Here is a 13318-nt window from a genome sequence, read left to right as displayed (position 1 = left end):
GAAAGATTCTACTTAAACAATTTAGTCTCTATGCAGAAACTGTTCATCTCTACATTGATACATTTTATAGCGCTGTATCCCAACTTGTACCGATGCTCTTAAAGATGTCTTATTAACTGTTGCTCAGACAACCCTACAGTTTTCTACCTTATTTGTGACATTCCCTCTGCCTGGAATTTCTCCCCTCATATGGTCCCATCTAAATCTTATTCATCCTTCAAGATCAAGCCCAAATGAAGCCATCTGACCACCCACAATCAAATGAAAACCTCTTCCTCTTCACAGCACCCTAGAATCACCTTTACTACATGCTGCCTTGCATTGTAATTATTTTCTTAGTTCTTTCTGAGAAAATTGTAAGTTCCTTAAAGGTAGAGGCAATGTATATAGAAGTCTCGTAGGAATTAGGAGACCTAAGCCCTAGACTCTAGCCACTAATTAATAGTTTACCTTAATCCATATGGGCAACATCTCCTTCAGCTGTAAAATGAGGCGGTAGAACTCAAGATCAAATAGATTCTGATTCACCTTTATATTCTTTGTAGTACCTTCCAGTGGTATACAAAAGTATTTGTTGAATTGATACAACATTCTAGACTGATACTAATTTAAATGCAAACACTTCTCTTTTCATTAATCTTGTTTATCTAATAATGAATAGGGGCACAGTATAAATAAAAGTCACTGGGTAATATTTTATAGTTATTTTATATAGATAAATGTATGTATCTCATGAAAATTACTAGGCATTTTCAAATGATTATGTAGTGCTAATCTGCAGATACATAAATGGGCCTACTAATTTACCAAATCAGTAAGAGATAGTATTTTTAAGAAGGACTTATGAAGAATGTAAATATGAACTATGACAAGCTCAGCAGATTAAAGAAAATGAATAATTAGGAGGTATTTGTGAGTCACTTCAATTCTGAGAACTTTGCTTTCATGACTGTAAAAAATAAACAACTATTTTCTACTTGGTAAGAGTTTTTTTTTTTCAAGCCATAATTAACAGATTAGATTAGAATTGCCATAAACAGTACTTTACACTAGGTAGGGTCTACTAAGTACTTTTATATGTACACCTTTTCCTACCAATTTGGAAATTTCTAACTATACCTTTAAACATTTTTTATAGGGCCTGGATTCCTTCCGAAAACATACAAGATATCACAGTCAACATTCATCGGTTGCATGTTAAGCGTAGTATGGGCTGGAAAAAGGCATGTGATGAACTGGAATTGCATCAGCGTTTCCTTCGTGAAGGAAGATTCTGGAAGTCTAAGAATGAGGACCGAGGTGAGGAAGAGGCAGAATCCAGTATCTCCTCTACCAGTAATGAGCAGGTGAGTTGTGTCTCAATAGAAACTATTTATTGTTTTTAAATGTGAAAATTGTTAGTGTACACTCCTCACTGTAATGAACAGATTCTGACATTTTTCCTTCTCTTTCATATAAACATTTGTAAAGTGCTCTGCTAAATCAAACCCAATTCAAATACATAAATATAAAACCATCAACAGCCTTGAGCCTGACCCCACCAGTGAGAAGAGCCTAAGTACACTGCTCATTTCATAAAGCCATCAGTTACCAGGATAGGTAATTAAGTAAGTGGTAAACTAAGTGGTTTGAAAGAGCTAGTGGAAAAAGTGAGCAAATTTATTTACTTCTCACCTGTGGGTCCATTACTAGTCTTTTCAGCAGGGAAGTATTTCTTAATATCTGGAATAATATGCTATTACTTTTATAATGCCCACAGCTGAAGGTCACTCAGGAACCAAGAGCAAAGAAAGGACGACGTAATCAAAGTGTGGAACCCAAAAAAGAAGTAAGTTGCCCTGACCTTGAGTGTCCAAATGGCAGTTGAAACAGGAAATATTTTTAAAGTCACGGACAGTCGCTCCTGGTGGATACTTGTGAAATGCAACTGCCATCTTTCAAATATTATCAATCAAGTTTGAACCTAGTTTCCTGAGCTTTCCTGTCATTATCTACTATCACTAGAATAACAAACACATGCTGAAAGTCTCCATCTTAATTAAACATCTTAATTAAAATTTGGCTAAGTGGGATGGGCACTTTGCTTTACAGTGCTACATTTCTCGGAAACCCTGCTATTTTTTTCATAGCATTATTAAAAATAAAGCACCAAACAACTAAATAAGTCAGGCCAACATTTAAAAACTGGCAGAAACTATGGCCATATTTAATGATATGATTCATGCAGGTTTTAAAACCACATATAAATCTGGGCATAGTCCAAACACATATTCAGTGAGAAGTGGTTTAGGATCTTAAGAGATGTGTTAATGAATCTAGTCCACAGCAGTGATTATAAGTTGTTTATAATGATTTTCTGTATGATAAACTTTTTTGGTGTATTTTAAAAGGAAAAAAAAAAGTATTACTATGTAATGAAATTGTAAATTCCTGTTTGGAATTATTATAGCTGTTAATTAACGTGTTTTTAACAGCAGTTTATTACATGGCTGTGTATGTATATCACTGCATTTTCATCCTAATGGAGCTTGTCCTTGTACTGGTAAATTATATTGCTTTGTTTTAGGTCTAAGCACTTTTCTTACTCTGTAGGAACCAGAGCCTGAAACTGAAGCAGTAAGTTCTAGCCAGGAAATTCCCACAATGCCTCAGCCAATCGAAAAAGTTTCAGTTTCAACTCAGACCAAGAAGTTAAGTGCCTCTTCCCCAAGAATGCTGCATCGGAGCACTCAGACCACTAATGATGGAGTGTGTCAAAGCATGTGCCATGACAAATACACCAAAATTTTCAATGACTTTAAAGACCGAATGAAATCTGATCACAAGCGAGAAACTGAAAGAGTTGTACGAGAAGCTCTAGAAAAGGTAAAGCATCACACCTGGTATATATAACATGTTGTTTTCTGAAATCTGGGCAAAATGAATGAACAGCATTTCCTGTAGTGGTTTATTAGCACCTTTTATTTATGCATTAACCAGGTAGCAGCTTTTTACAACTAGGAATATAATTAAACCTGTATCTTTTATACTATTTCAATTAATAAGGATACTTTTTCTCATCTAAATTTTCTACACATCTTACTGAAATAAAAGGAGTTACATCATTTGAGAAGAAAATATGTATTAAAGTGGTTTTTATTTAAGTGATTGAGCTGACATATTATTTAACTTTTAATTTCAGCTGCGTTCTGAAATGGAAGAAGAAAAAAGACAAGCTGTAAATAAAGCTGTAGCCAATATGCAGGGTGAGATGGACAGAAAATGTAAGCAAGTAAAGGAAAAGTGTAAAGAAGAATTTGTAGAAGAAATTAAGAAGCTAGCAACACAGCACAAACAACTAATTTCTCAGACCAAGAAAAAACAGTGGGTAAATATCAGTATTTTTTTATCAAATGATTTCTGCAAATGTAGCAAGGGTATGATTAAAATAAACTCAGAAGGGTATATGTAGCATATACATAAATTCTTCCTGAAATAAGACAGAATGTGAAATTTACAACTTTGATTTAAAAATTTTTATTAGAAGTCCTGTAATCTCTGACCCCAGATCCCACATTACTGAGTGTTTTAGGCTGGGTTCTCTAGAGGATTAAAACCAGTAAAACACATACATGTAAATATATATGGAGATTTATTTCAAGGAAATGGCTCACGTAGTTGTGAAGGCTGACAAGTCCCAAATTCGTGAGTCGGGCATCAGGCTGGAGGCTTTTCCTGCCTCATGTGGTTGCAGGAGTTGATGAACCCAAAATCAGCAGGTCAGGCAGAAGGCTCACATCCCAGGAACCGGAGGTCAGAGGATGACAAGTCAGATGCAGGATCCAGAGCGATTGAGCTCAATATATACTGGGTGCAGGCCACACCCCCAAGGAAACTCCTTTTAGATCAGATCACATAATGGAGGATAATTACATAATACTAAAAATCATGGCCCAGCTATGACACATAACATTAACCATCACCATCCACCCCCCGTCAACTTGGCACCTGTACACATCACCTTAAACCATATATAATCTCTGAATGAAGACAATGAATTCATACTTGCACCTAATGTGAAACAACATGCGTACAACCGAAAACGCACTAGCCCTTTTTACATCTTATATTTATAATAAGTAATGGGATAAGGGAGGGAAGAAAATAAAAATAATTGCCATATATACATACATATATATGTACATATATGCACACATACATGTAGTATAACAAAACAAGAAAGAAATACTCATAACAATTACAGTCCTTGTTTCTACAACTGGTCACATGGTTGTAACTGGTATTTAGAACTACCTTCTTCTACCACCCATTCCGTATTCCCTTGGCCCTCAGCAAACACCTCAGTTGGTCATAGTACTTTGCCCTGTGGGGTGACCCAAACCTTCATTCCTGAAGGGTCTGGGCCATTAGTAGTTATGTTGGAATTGGGTTGCACAGTTTTCCCTTGACTTTAATCACAGAGCATGGTAGTACTAAGAGTTGCCCTAAGGGATCTCCTGCATTTCAGACATACTCTTCTTTACCTCCATTATGTAATATCAAATCTGATTTCCCCTTGGTAATCAGGATCAATCACACCAACCAATATAGTAACTCCCTTCTTTGCCTGTTGATCCAGAGGGAGGAGCAGCCCAAAGTGGCCAGGTGGCATTCTTAACTTCCGGTTAAACACAATCAGTGTTGTATCTCCAGGTGGGAGCTTTGCTTATTTGGAAGTAAGACCTCTGGACCTGCAGAGCATAGAGTCTCAGGAACAGGAAGCAAAAATTTTGCGAGTAAGTCACTAGGAATAATAGTGGGTGGTGCCAATTCCATATCCACCCCTTGATTCCTGAACCCATGAATCCTGGCTATGGAAGAAACAGCACCCTACATTAGGTGCTGTTTTAGAGCATACACAGCCTTGTGCAGAACACTGACCCCCCCCAAACCTGCAAAGTATGGCCACCTAGCTGGTGTCATTAATGTGTTTATAGAAGGCCATTCCATTGTTCTATCAAGCCAGCTGCTTCAGGATGATGGGGAACATAGTGTGAGCAGAGAGTTCCTTGATCTGAGGCAATGCTGTGTAGGCTATCATGACAGTGCATAAGGAATTCTGTAAATTAATGGATAGTAGTCTCGGCAGAAGCATTGCATGCAGGGAAGGCAAATCCATATCCAGAATAAGTGTCTATCCCAGTAAGAACAAAACACTGCCCTGTCCATGATGGAAGCGGTCCAATGTAATCAACCTGCCACCAGGTTACTGGCTGATGGCCCTGAGGGATGGTGCCATATCAGAAGTCTGTTGGTCTCTGCTGCTGGCAGATTGGGCACTCAGCAGCAGCTGTAGCCAAGTTGGCCCTGGTGAGTGGAAGTCCATGTTGCTGAGCCCATGCATAACCTCCACCCCTGCCACCATGGCCACTTTGTTCATGAGCCATTGGGCAATGACAGGAGCACCTAGGGAAACAGGCTAACTGGTATCCACAGAACACATCGTCCTATCCACTTGATTGTTAAAACCTTCCTCTGCCAAAGTCACTGTTTGGTGAGCGTTCACATGAGACGCAGATATCTTCACTTCTTTGGCCCGTTCATAGAGGTCTATCCACATACCTCTTCCCCATAAATCCTTGTCTCCAATTTTCCAATCATGTTCCTTCAAAGTCCCTGACCATCCAGCCAAAGCATTGGCCACACTCCATGAATAAGTATATAGTTGCACACCTGTCCATTTCTCCTTCTAAGAGAAGTGAACAACAAGGTGCACTGCTCAAAGTTCTGCCCTTTGGGAGGATTTCCCTTTACTGCTGTCCTTCAGGGAGGTCCCAGAAAGGGCTGCAGTGCTGCCACTGTTCACTTCTGAGTAGTGCCTGCATATTGCGCAGAACCATCTGTAAACAAGGCACGAGTTTTCTCTTCCTCAGTGAATTGATCATAAGGAACTCCTCATGAGGCCATAGGTGCAGACTGAGAGAGGGAAAGTAATGTGACAGAAGTGGAGACCCTAGGCATTTGGGCCACTTACTCATGTAACTTACTTGTGCCTTCACGTACTGCTTGAGCCCAATCTCATATATACCACTTACATTTAATGATGAAGTGCTGCAGTGCAAGTCCGACTTTACGACCCTGTGACTCAGACAATACCCAGTTCATAATGGGCAGCTCAGACCGCATGATGACTTGGTGGCCCATGATTAAGCATTCAGTCTCTTCTAAGGCCCAGTAACTAGCCAAAAGCTGTTTCTCAAAAGAGAGCAGTTATTTGCAGAGGATAGCAGGGCTTTGCTCCAAAATCCTAAGGGTCTGCACTGTGATTCACCAACAGGGGCCTCCCAAAGACTCCAAACAGCATCTCTATCTGCCACTGACACTTCAGGCACCATTGGATCAGCTAGATCATATGGCCTAAGTGGCAGAGCCACTTGCATGGCACACAGCCTGTTGCAGAGCCTTCTCTTGTTCTGGGCCCCACTCAAATCTAGCTGCTTTTTGAGTCACTTGACAAATAGGCCAGAGTGTCACAGCCAAATGAGGGATATGTTGCCTCCAAAATCCAAAGAGGCCCACTAGGCATGGTGCCTCCTTTTAGTGTAGGAGAGACCAGATGCTACAATTTATCATTCACTTTAGAAGAAATATCTTGACATGCCCCACACCACTAGACCCCTAGAAATTTCACTGAGGTGGAAGGCACCTGAATTTTTCTCAGGTTAATTTCCCATCCTCTAACATGCAAATGTCTTACCAATAAGTCTAGAGTCATTGATACTTCTTCCTTACTAGGTCCGGTCAGCATATCATCAACATAATGGACCCGTGTGACGTCTTGTGGAAGGGAAAGGCGATCAAGGTCCCTGCGGACTAAATTATGACATAGGGTTAGAGTATTGATATACCCCTGAGCTAGGATAGTGAAGCTGTATTGTTGGCCTTGCCAGCTGAAGGCAAACTGCTTCCAGTGGTCCTTTAAAACAGGTATGAAGAAAAAGGCATTAGCCAGATCAACAGCTGTATACCAGGTACCAGAAGATGTTATTAATTTGCTCAAGCAATGAAGCTACATGTGGAACAGAAGCTGCAGTTAGAGTCACCACCTGGTTAAGTTCATGATAATCCACTGTCATTCTCCAAGATCCATCTGTTTTTCATACAGGCCAAATAGGCGAGTTGAATGGGGATGTGGTGGGACTCACCACCCCTGCATCCTCAAGTTCTTGATGGTGGCAGTAATCTCTGCGATCCTTCCAGGAACATGGTATTGCTTTTGTTTTACTATTTTCCTAGGTATAGGCAGCTCTAATGGCTTCCACTTGGCTTTTCCTACCATAATAGCCTTTACTCTATTTGTCAAGGATCCAACGTGGGGCTTCTGCCAGTTGCTGAGTATATTCCAGTTATGCATTCTGGAACTGGGGAAATCACTACAGGATGGGTTCAGGGACCCACTGGACCCACTGTGAGGCAGACATCAGCTAAGACTCCATTAATAACCTGATCTCCATATGCCCCGACTCTGACTGCTGGGCCACAGTGACATTTTGGGTCTCCTGGAATTAGTATCAGTTCAGAGCCAGTGTCCAGTAATGCCAGAAATGTCTGGTTATTTCCTTTTCCCCAGTGAACTATCACTCTTGTAAAAAACTGCAGATCTCTTTGGGGAAGGCTGTGAGAAAGATTAACAGTATAAATTTCTGACAGCGTAGTGAGATCCTTCCTCACAGGACCTGGCCTCTCCTCCATTCAAGGACTGTAGCTTTGTAACCTGGCTCAATTCAGGAATGATTGAGGGGCCGTGACTCTGTTCTGGCGATTCAAGTAAGACTGTGATTCACTTGACCTAGAATTCTTCTGCTTGAACAGATCAAGTAAATATTTAGTAGATTTCCCATCTGTTTCACTCCTAGGGACACCATGACTAAGTAGCCAATGCCATAAGTCCTTACGAGTCAGACTATTATGATTACTGTTTTGACTCTGCAGTAACCATGCCCACCTTGTCTTTGTCAATTAGGTGCTGCCACTTGGCCCCTACCACCTGGGGTCCAATCAGCCCCACTGAAATTAGGTATCTTCATTCAGTTAGGGCAGTTCCCACTGTCAAATCTGACTTATATAAAATAGCAATCACAGCAGTCTTCGAGGATGCTGGGACTCCCTTCACAAATTTATTCCTCATCGTTGTGATGAAAGTTGTGTCTTCTGGGTTCTCCATGGGTGGGTTTGGGGTCCAATCTGACAGATCCATTCTAATATGCCAGTTTCCCTAAGCCTTTGGTAAACTTCTTCTACAGTATACCAAGGCAGGTCTGGCATTTAAACTTGATTTAGTATAGGCCTCCACTTAATCCATGCTTCAGTGAACCAACCAAATAAAACTATTAGATCTTTTTCTAATGTCTCAAGCTGAAACACTGAATGAAGAATCTGTGCTTAGTGGGCCCAGATCAATAAACTAGCCTGATCCAACTTTATGTTCACTGGACCATTATCCTACATCATTAATAGGCATTCCCACACATATTCCCCAGATTTCTACTGGTATGTATTAGAAAAATCAAGCAGTTCCGTTGCAGTGTAGCATATCTCCTCCTGGGTTACATTTTGTACTTCACCTCTTGGGGCTTACTGGGATTTAAGTCTAGTTATAGGTCTAGAAACAAAAATGGGTGGTGAGGGTGGGTCCTAGGCAATTCTACAACTTCTTGTAAAGCATCTGCCTCAGGTGATACCCCAGGCAATGCCCCAGATGCTGCCTCAGGCGATATCTCAGAGAAACGGTCTTAAGACACAGATGGGTTAATCTCTTTGGATGGTGGTAGAAGGGATAATGGTTTTACAGACAAAGGTGAAGTAATCTCTTTCAATGGGAGTAAGAGGGCTGGTTCTGTTGGCAGGAATGATTCAATGGAATTTAGGGGCTCAGTGTCCCCAGCTTCCTGATTATCTGCCCATATTTCCCCATCCCATGTTTCAGTATCCCATTTCTTCCCAATCAGTGCTCTCACTTTAATTTCAGACACCATTTGATGTTGGGAATTCAGTTGGCATTGTACTTTAGCCACTCTTAAGACTGTGGGTTTGGTTTTCAGCAATGTCAGCACTGTTACTACAAGAAATAAGGCTTTCTTTCAGGGTGTAAGTGGGAACTTTCTTTTATGTGGTGCTTGAGCTGTAACTCTGAAGCCATGAGCTCATCTCTTTCTTCACCACTTTGTCTGGTAAAAGCAGTACCAACCAACCAGCTTCCCTATACTTCTCAGTTTGACAGAAATGCTTAAAGGTATCAAATACACAATCACTCAGAGCCTTGTTTATCACAAATATTTGATCCAGTGGTGGTGATATTTTAATTATTTCTACTGCCACCTTATGCCATGGATTAGCTGTGCCCTCTTCCTTACTGGAATTAGAGTCATCAGTGTATTTAGGTCTAGCCAGACTTGAGAAACAATTCAGAAAACTCATCCTTAAGATTTTGTTCCTCCATGGTCTCGGGGAACATCTAGCTCAATTTGCATAACATAGTTTATAAAGAAAACATTCTATGTTCTACTTTGGTGAGTAGCATCTGGGGTCTTAAAAGCCTGTGAGCAGCCATCTAAGATGATCCACTGGTCTCACCCCTTTGGGAGCAAGGGAGAATGAAGAAAACTAAAGACACAAGGGAAAGATCAGTCCAAAGGACTAATGGACCACAAATATCATGGCCTCCACCAGAATGAGTCCAGTGCAACTAGATGGTGCCCGGTTACCACCAGTGAGTGCTCTGACAGGGATCACAATAGAGGATCCTGGACAGAGCTGGACAAAAACATAGAACAAAATTCTAACTCCCAAAAACGACCAGACTTACTGGCCTGACACAGACTGGAGAAATCCCGAGAGTATGGCCCCCGGACACCCTTTTACCTCAGTAATGAATTCACTCCTGAGGTTCACCCTTCATCCAAAGATTATACAGGCCCATAAAACAAAATGAGACTAAAGGGGCACACCAGCCCAGGGGCAAGGACTAGAAGGCAGGAGGGGACAGGAAAGCTGGTAATAGGGAACCCAAAGTCAAGAAGGGAGTGTGCTGACATGCCATGGGTTTGTTAACCAATGTCATAAAACAGTCTGTGTACTACCTGTTTAATGAGAAGCTAGTTTGTTCTGTAAACCTTCCTCTAAAGTACAATTAAAAAAAAAAAAATTTGTTCCTCTAAAATCACTCTTGGTACCAAATGTCTTAAGTTGGGTTCTTTAGAAGAACAAAACCAGTGAAGTGTATATATATAGATATATAGAGAGATTTGTTTCAGGGAAATGGCTCAGACAGTTGTGGAGGCTGGCAAATCCCAAATTTGTGGGTTAAGCGTCAGGCTGGAGGCTTTTCTTGACTCACATAGTTGCAGGGGTTGACGTACCCAAAATTGGCAGGGAGAAGGCTGCTGGCTCATGGGGTTCTGGGAGCTGACTAATCCCAAAATCTGCAGGCCAGGCAGCAGGCTGCTTGCTCCTGTCCCAAGAACAGGAGGTCAGAGGATGACAAGTCAGATGCAGGATACAGAGCAAGTGAGCTTTGCCAGAACGTCCATATATAATACATCAGGCCACACACCCTCAAGGAAACTCCTCTTATATCAGATCACAAAATGGAGGATAATTACATAATACTGAGAATCATGGCCTAGCCAAGTTGACACATAACATTAACCTTCACACTGAGTATGGTTCAGGATTATTTTGTTAAAATGAGATTAAGATATTTTAGTACATGAATTATTTAGTACAATTTATATAACTTCTTCACATATACAAGTCTTTTATCTAGGTAAATAGGTAATATCTAAGTTGTGAAATTGGAAATATAAGGATCATAATAGTAAATTAAAGATTTTTAAATTATTGCACTTAGCATTTATATATTACATAATACAATAATAATTAGAAATTATTTTTACTTTGGAGGAACATCTCATTGGTCTCTAATTATAGTATACGCCCTTAGAACCTGATTAAAGAGTATCATTTTTATTGTGTCATGTTTGTAAGTCATCTTTCCACTTATATTAGAAGCTTTCTGAGTACATAGAGTCATATACTTTTCTTACAATCCTCCACAACATTTACTATATTAGTAGGAAAAAGGTTTTTTTTCCCCCAAAATTCAGAATTTGGTTTTCAATTTTAATGAATTATTACAAAGTTTTATGATCACTTATTTAAATTCTTCATTTTATCAAGCTTACATAATGAAGAGATTCTTCAAGTACATGTAAACTTTTCATGAAAGAAATAATTGTGATACAGATTTGGCAAGAAGGAAAGAGGAAACTTAGCATATAATTTAGAAAAATATATGCAGACAACGTGGGAGGAAAAACTGAGGAGTAAAGAAAAATATCACTAGACGAGAATTAAGGTGTACTCAATAATAGCAGAAGCAGAATGCCCTAAGACCATCTCTGCAATAATTTTAACTTCATGCAGTGACTAGAAAAGGCAGAAAGGGACATTGGATTTATGAGAAGATACTTCCATAAGTTTACTAAAGAATCAAGGAAATGGGAAGAGGAGGCTATAATAAAGAATTCTAATGCTGCTGCTTATAACACTTTACTATTTATGAGACGTCCCTGGGTAATACATATGGTTAATGTGTTCAGCTGCTAACTGAAGGGTTGTAGGTTTGAGTCTACCCAGAGGTCCTCAGAAGAAAGACCTGGCAATATACTTTTGAAAAATCAGCCATTGAAAACCCTATGGAGTTCTACTCTGACACACATGGGGCCGCCATGGGTTGGGTTCAGCTTAATGGCAACTGGTTAACTGGTTACCATTTGTGAAATAGCTGAGGCTGTTATTGCTAGTCCCATTCTTTAGATAATGAATTTGAGGCTCATGAGATTCAACAGAATGATTAAAAACTCAGTTGGTAGAGCTAAACCCAGTTGGTAGAGTTAGGACTGTACCTAACCTGGAATTCCAAATCCTAAACTTTTTCCACTTATCACATTATTTCTAGTAGACTGGTAAAATATGTAGAAGCAATTTAAGAGACAGTACAGTATTATAGGACAGAAAGCATGTAAATATGTCACATGCTAAAAAAGTGGATGTTAAGATGAGACAAAATCAAAAGAAACATAGTAAGAATGGTATAGCCTTGAAATATACAAAGGGAGAAATGCAAACTAAATCAATAAATTAATGAATGCATGAATAAATGAATGAACAAACAATAACAGGATACATGGGAAACAGGAGGCAGGATAGTGCTGTTTAAAAGTGGGTTTACTTCATCCTAAAACAACTTTATGGGGAAATATTATTTAAAGATGAGGAAACTAAAATAGAAGATAAATAAACTTGGTCCAAGGTCACATAACTGGTTGATGGTACAGCCCTAAGTTTCAAATACAGATCTGTCTGACCTATTCCAAGCTATTACCAAAATTATACTAGCTGTCTACATTCTTCTAATAGTAACTTCACTAAAGTTGTAGTTGCTGACATAGAAATCTGCAAAGATATACTGTAATAGATCAGAAAGGACAGAAGACCAAAATCATGAAGAAAATTAGAGGACAGAATTTTTAGGTACCCAATATAGGCTATTCTGAGTCTTCTTATCAGGACTCTCACCATCAACCATAAAATCTGTATCTATCTATCCATCTGTCTGTCTGTCTGTCTATAGAATTTACATATCTTTACTGACCCATTTCAAGTGTTTAGTGTCCAACACTCAACCCACTCATCTTCCTTGTCAACACCCGCTCATCCTCACTTCTGGGTGTCTGTTGATGATACCACTATTCTTTTAGCTTAAAAACCTTAGCTTTGACTTTTTCACCATTTTCTTCCATGTCCAATCAATTGACAAAATTATGTGCATTCTTTGTTTAGATCAGGGCTTCTCAAATCTCAGTACTACTGACGTTTGGACCCAAAAATTCTTTGTTGAGGCAGGGGCTCTCCTGTACCTTGTGGGATGTTTAGCAGCATCCCTGGGCTATACCCCCTAGAAACCAGTGGCACACACCCCCCCCCCAAGTCTTGACAATTAAAAATATTTCCAGACATTTCCAAATAAGATAAAGACTGGGAATTGACCCCTGTATTTGAGGCCATAAGTGACCTTGATAATAGCATATTCAGTGAAATGGTAGGGGTGAAAGACTTCATAGGTTTAAGGAAAAGTGGGAGGAGGAGGATTAGAAATAGCAAGTATAGACAATTCTTTCAAGGAGTTTTTGAAGAGGAGTAGAGAAATGGGAGTGATGGCTGAAAAGGGATGTGACGTCAAGAGCAAAAAAAGAAAAAGAAATTATCAATGTTTGTG

The 13318-nt window shown here is 39.7% G+C and overlaps 1 protein-coding gene across 13 annotated transcripts in view; it reads left to right on the top strand.

Annotated features, from left to right (window-relative positions):
* Window positions 1-13318, top strand: part of ZMYND11 (zinc finger MYND-type containing 11) — a 160685-nt gene that overhangs the window by 144467 nt on the left and 2900 nt on the right. For all 13 annotated transcript variants that reach the window (XM_023740168.1, XM_023740167.1, XM_023740172.1 and 10 more), the window contains 4 exons: window positions 1139-1346; window positions 1760-1828; window positions 2593-2865; window positions 3182-3367. In XM_023740168.1, coding sequence (XP_023595936.1) covers window positions 1139-1346; window positions 1760-1828; window positions 2593-2865; window positions 3182-3367 — 736 coding nt within the window. The remainder of the gene's footprint in view (window positions 1-1138; window positions 1347-1759; window positions 1829-2592; window positions 2866-3181; window positions 3368-13318) is intronic.

The sequence above is a fragment of the Trichechus manatus genome, unplaced genomic scaffold (genome assembly GCF_000243295.1).
Source record: "Trichechus manatus latirostris isolate Lorelei unplaced genomic scaffold, TriManLat1.0 scaffold00149, whole genome shotgun sequence".
NCBI lineage: Eukaryota > Metazoa > Chordata > Mammalia > Sirenia > Trichechidae > Trichechus > Trichechus manatus.
This window is presented reverse-complemented; position numbering and strand designations above follow the sequence as displayed.